At 37.8% G+C, this 4152-nt stretch overlaps 1 protein-coding gene across 1 annotated transcript; it reads left to right on the forward strand.

Moving 5' to 3' along the window:
* Nucleotides 1-1684: 1684 nt before the first annotated feature.
* On the forward strand, nt 1685-3848 carry LOC115774710 (SH3 domain-binding glutamic acid-rich-like protein 3). Its single transcript, XM_030722095.1, has 3 exons — nt 1685-1897; nt 2131-2298; nt 3497-3848. The coding sequence occupies exons 1-3, from the start codon at nt 1853-1855 to the stop codon at nt 3557-3559; spliced, it is 276 nt and encodes a 91-aa protein (XP_030577955.1). The 5' UTR covers nt 1685-1852; the 3' UTR covers nt 3560-3848.
* Nucleotides 3849-4152: the final 304 nt, after the last annotated feature.

Consider the following 4152-nt stretch of genomic DNA (forward strand, 5'->3'; position numbering starts at 1 on the left):
CTATGAGCAGCACTTGATGACAGTGAGAAGGAAAAACTCCCTTTTAACAGGAAGAAACCTCCAGCAGAACCAGGCTCAGGGAGGGGCAGTCATCTGTTGCAACTGGTTGGGGGTAAGGGGAGGGAGACAGGAGAAAAGACAATCTGTGGAAGAGAGCCAGAGATTAACAATAGCTAATGATTAAATGTCAAGTGGTGTATAAACACAGAGAAAGTGAAAATAGGTGAAAAATAAAAATAATGGGAACTTCCCCTGCAGCTTAGGCCTATTGCAGCATAACTAAGGGGTGGTTCAGGGTCACTTCATCCAATCCTAACTATTAGCTTTATCAAAAAGGAACATTTTAAACCTAATCTTAAAAGTAGAGAGGGTGTCTGTCTCCCAAATCCAAACTCCTGGGTCCCTGGAGTCCTGCCACCAGCCTACACGGCGGGGGGTGTCCTTGCCCCTCTTCTCGAGCTTCTGGTGGGCGGAGCTGTGGCTTTCCACCCTCATTAGTAAGTACATTTTATGACAGGGACGCAGGTGCTCACACTTGCTCATTCGGGCGCGGTGTGGTGGGATTGTTGGTTTGTGTTTTTTTTGTTTTTTTTCCTTGTGAATTTGTGTTTTCAGGTATTGTTTATTCTTTTTCTTATGCTGTTTGCTGAGTTATCCCCTTTTCCTATTTTGACTATTATGCTGTGTTCAAAATACCCTTAATGCCCCATGCACTGGATTTTTTGGCATCAGTTCCGGAGTTTTGTTTTTTTTTTGCATCCTCCAGGTTTGTTGTCTGTGAATATCATACGTACTGCAGGCTTGATACAGATGCTTCAAACTTTGCACCCCAAAACCTTGAAGTCCCTGGCTTAAACACAACCTTAATACCAGGAACCAAAACTGACCCATGACCTCACTGGATTTGAAAACTCAAATACTCCAATATTGTCCATTAGCTTTGACTTGTCGCAATTCCAAGGAGCACAACATGTGCCCCTGTCTTTCCTTGCTCACTTAGCCATTTTTGAATAGGCAAAATCAAATAGAAATTACAAAAATACAAGAACCCTTATGATGATATATTTGGCGATCTGCTGTTGAAAGCATGGTAATGCATCATCAACATGGGGACAGGGTTTTAAATTTTTGTAGCAGACGCCTCAATTCAGATGAACAAAACTCCTTATAAAAAAATGTAAAATGATACAAAGATGGTTGAAATTAATGCAAATCATCTATATCGAAATAATACATAATCTAACTAAAACTTTTGACTGTACAGTTTTCACGGGAAAAGCAGAACTGTTGTTCTGGTTAAACTCACAAGTGTCCGAGTGACAAACAAGATGAGTGTTCAATGCACAGCGAAATGAAATGCAGGCATCTGCTTTTCTGTATTATTTTAATATTTATACCTGTGCTTTTGTGTTACAAGGGAAAAACTCTTCTGTGACATGGCCTGTGCAGTGGTGTAAAAAGTACAGTGTTTAGCTGTGAATTTTGATGAAATGGAAGTACAAGTGACACAAAAATTCCAAGCACTTGATGCTTAGCTTCAGTGCAGCGGTTGAGAAAAATCTATGGTGGTAGCTTATGTGTGGGTGTGTAATTGGATGGTTTCACAACTGAAGCAGACAGGCCACGGCTCGAATTGCATATAGTCTTGTAGGTGTGTCGACGCAGACAGGTAGGATTTGTCCAAACCTGCTCACCTTGTGTGTGGTTGCAGCAAACCAGCACCACATACCTGCATATCTGATACAGGAGCATTCTTTGTCTCTCCACTGCTCTCTGCACGTCTGTCATTCCCACTCTCTAAAAATCTGTGTATGGTTTTCTGTAGTGGACTATTCCTCTTAAGATAGTAAATATGCCAGTGAGAGTGTTTTTTACGAGTGTGAGTGCTTCTACACAGGTACAGTATACAATCTTACTTGTCTTATTCTTTAATTTCTAGCCAATGATTAATATATGTCATGCAGAATTTTGTAAAGGATGTTAATGATGTAGCTGTGTGTAAAGTATTCACTTGTTTTCTAGCTGCTCTTTAAACACAACCGAACAACTTTTATTGTAAAAGAAAACTTTTATGGCGGGGAAGCCACAGAGTTATTACTCTCAATAACTGATTACATATGCCTTTTTCAGATTAAGAAAAACCAAGACAGAATATTTTCTGTCTTGACCTCTAAGAAGATCAGCTTTCAACCTGTGGACATTTCCCAGAATTCCAGTGACAAGGATTTAATGAGGCAGGGAGCAGGAAATCCAGCTGCACTGCCCCCACAAATATTCAATGGAGATGTTTACTGTGGAGTAAGTCTCACACAATAACTTGCAAAAATAATGATACGTTGAACTGACAGTTAAGTGTCTGCACAAAACTTAGAATCATGACTAGGTGTGTATTATTTACATTTACATTTACTGTTGTCACAAAAAGAATCAAAGAAAAAAACTGTGTGGCTAGTCTAAGGCGTGGACAGTTTTAAATCAATATTTACACTGTATTCTAACTATTGTTTGTTCATATGGTCAAACCTGAGTGACAGAAATGCGTGCATACCAATACTTTGACCTGTACACTCCCTATTTACTCCAGCACTTCTCAGATTTCAGACTTCCAGTCAGACCTTGTATGACAGAACCTTTGCCTGAAGAGTATTTCTTTAATCCTTGCAAGTTACAAATGATTGCTAAAGAAGCACATATTTCATGCAGTTACACTAGACAACTGAAACACTGGAGGATAGAGCCTAACCACTTTGCTGATGTTGTAAGTCTTCTGTTGACAGTTCTTGTACACACAGAAACGCTGACTGGCAGCTTTTGGTACAAACATTCATGTACTCACTTGTGATGAAGCAGACAATCTTTCCCAAAGGCATTGACAGTGGCAGGCCAATCTCAGCAGAGGCTGTTTTATGTGTTCCAGTTGTTGTGGTTGGAGTAAATTTACCTCAGTCAGGAAATCTACAGATTTTACACATTAAACTGCATTCACAGGTCAAAGAAAGTATTAACACATACTGTGTATGAAGACAGATGTATAAAGCTTTTTTGGGGGAGCTGTCTAAAATTTGATAAATGGCATCAAGCGATATGACCTGAGGTCTGGTTTTGACAAGTGTGTGTGTGTGTGTGTGTGTTAGTAACAGATTGATTATTTTACATGTTATTATATGTTGCTCTTTTATGTTGTGCTATCTCAATGAGTACCCAACATGGGATACAATAACTGTTTTGTTTGTGCGTGTGTGGTTGAGGCCTTGTTTTGTTAAGATGCTACATGTCTCTCTGTGCACTGTCACAGTGTAACGTTTTTGGCTCCAAGATGGAAAGAATAGCTGCTGCACTGCTATAGCTAATGAGGATCTTAATAAACTAAATCTATAGCTTACTGTATCCCATTCATATGTCAGATTGGACACATGTACACAATGCACTATTTTATTAAATGGGTTAAGAATACCTTTGCATTAATTGTGATTCATGCATATTTTCTCTCTTACAGGACATCACTGCATTTGAAAGTGCAATTGAGCTGGAAGAATTAGAGAAGTTCCTTAAGCTCTAAAAGGAACACGGACACTCAACCACGTTATCATGCTCACTGCATTTTCTATTCATACTTCTGTTTGTTTCATCAGAGCTACTCAGAGAACATGCTGGTTTCTTTTCATGGAGTTTACTTCATAGAAAAGCATATGAAAAGAAATGAAATGTTTGTAAAATTGAAAGAACATTTGTTAAACTGCTCTTGATCAGATAATAAATTACTTCAGTGGGAAAGTAATTTAGGGGATCATATTTTGTTTTAAGTTGTGCAACTGCAACTTTGGAAATGGATGATTTTAAATAAAGAATGGTTCAAATTAAATAAATGGTCTGCAGTAAAGTATTTTATTTGAAAAAAAAAGTCATTCTGTTAAGTTGCTTTAGTGTATTAAGAGTGTATTCTAGTGTATTCTTCACTAGAACAGCTCTATAGTAAAGGTGTAATTCCCCTAATGTCAAATGTAATTTCACCATGTTTTATCTGAAATTATGATAAAAAAAAAAAAAGAGGTAACAATGAAAAAGAAATAACTATATTGTAAGTAGTTTTAAGGAATGTTTAACTTCAGGTATTTTACAGGAAAGAAATTATTATCCTGTAAGTAATTTAAA

Source organism: Archocentrus centrarchus, chromosome 24 (assembly GCF_007364275.1).
Source record: "Archocentrus centrarchus isolate MPI-CPG fArcCen1 chromosome 24, fArcCen1, whole genome shotgun sequence".
NCBI classification, from domain to species: domain Eukaryota; kingdom Metazoa; phylum Chordata; class Actinopteri; order Cichliformes; family Cichlidae; genus Archocentrus; species Archocentrus centrarchus.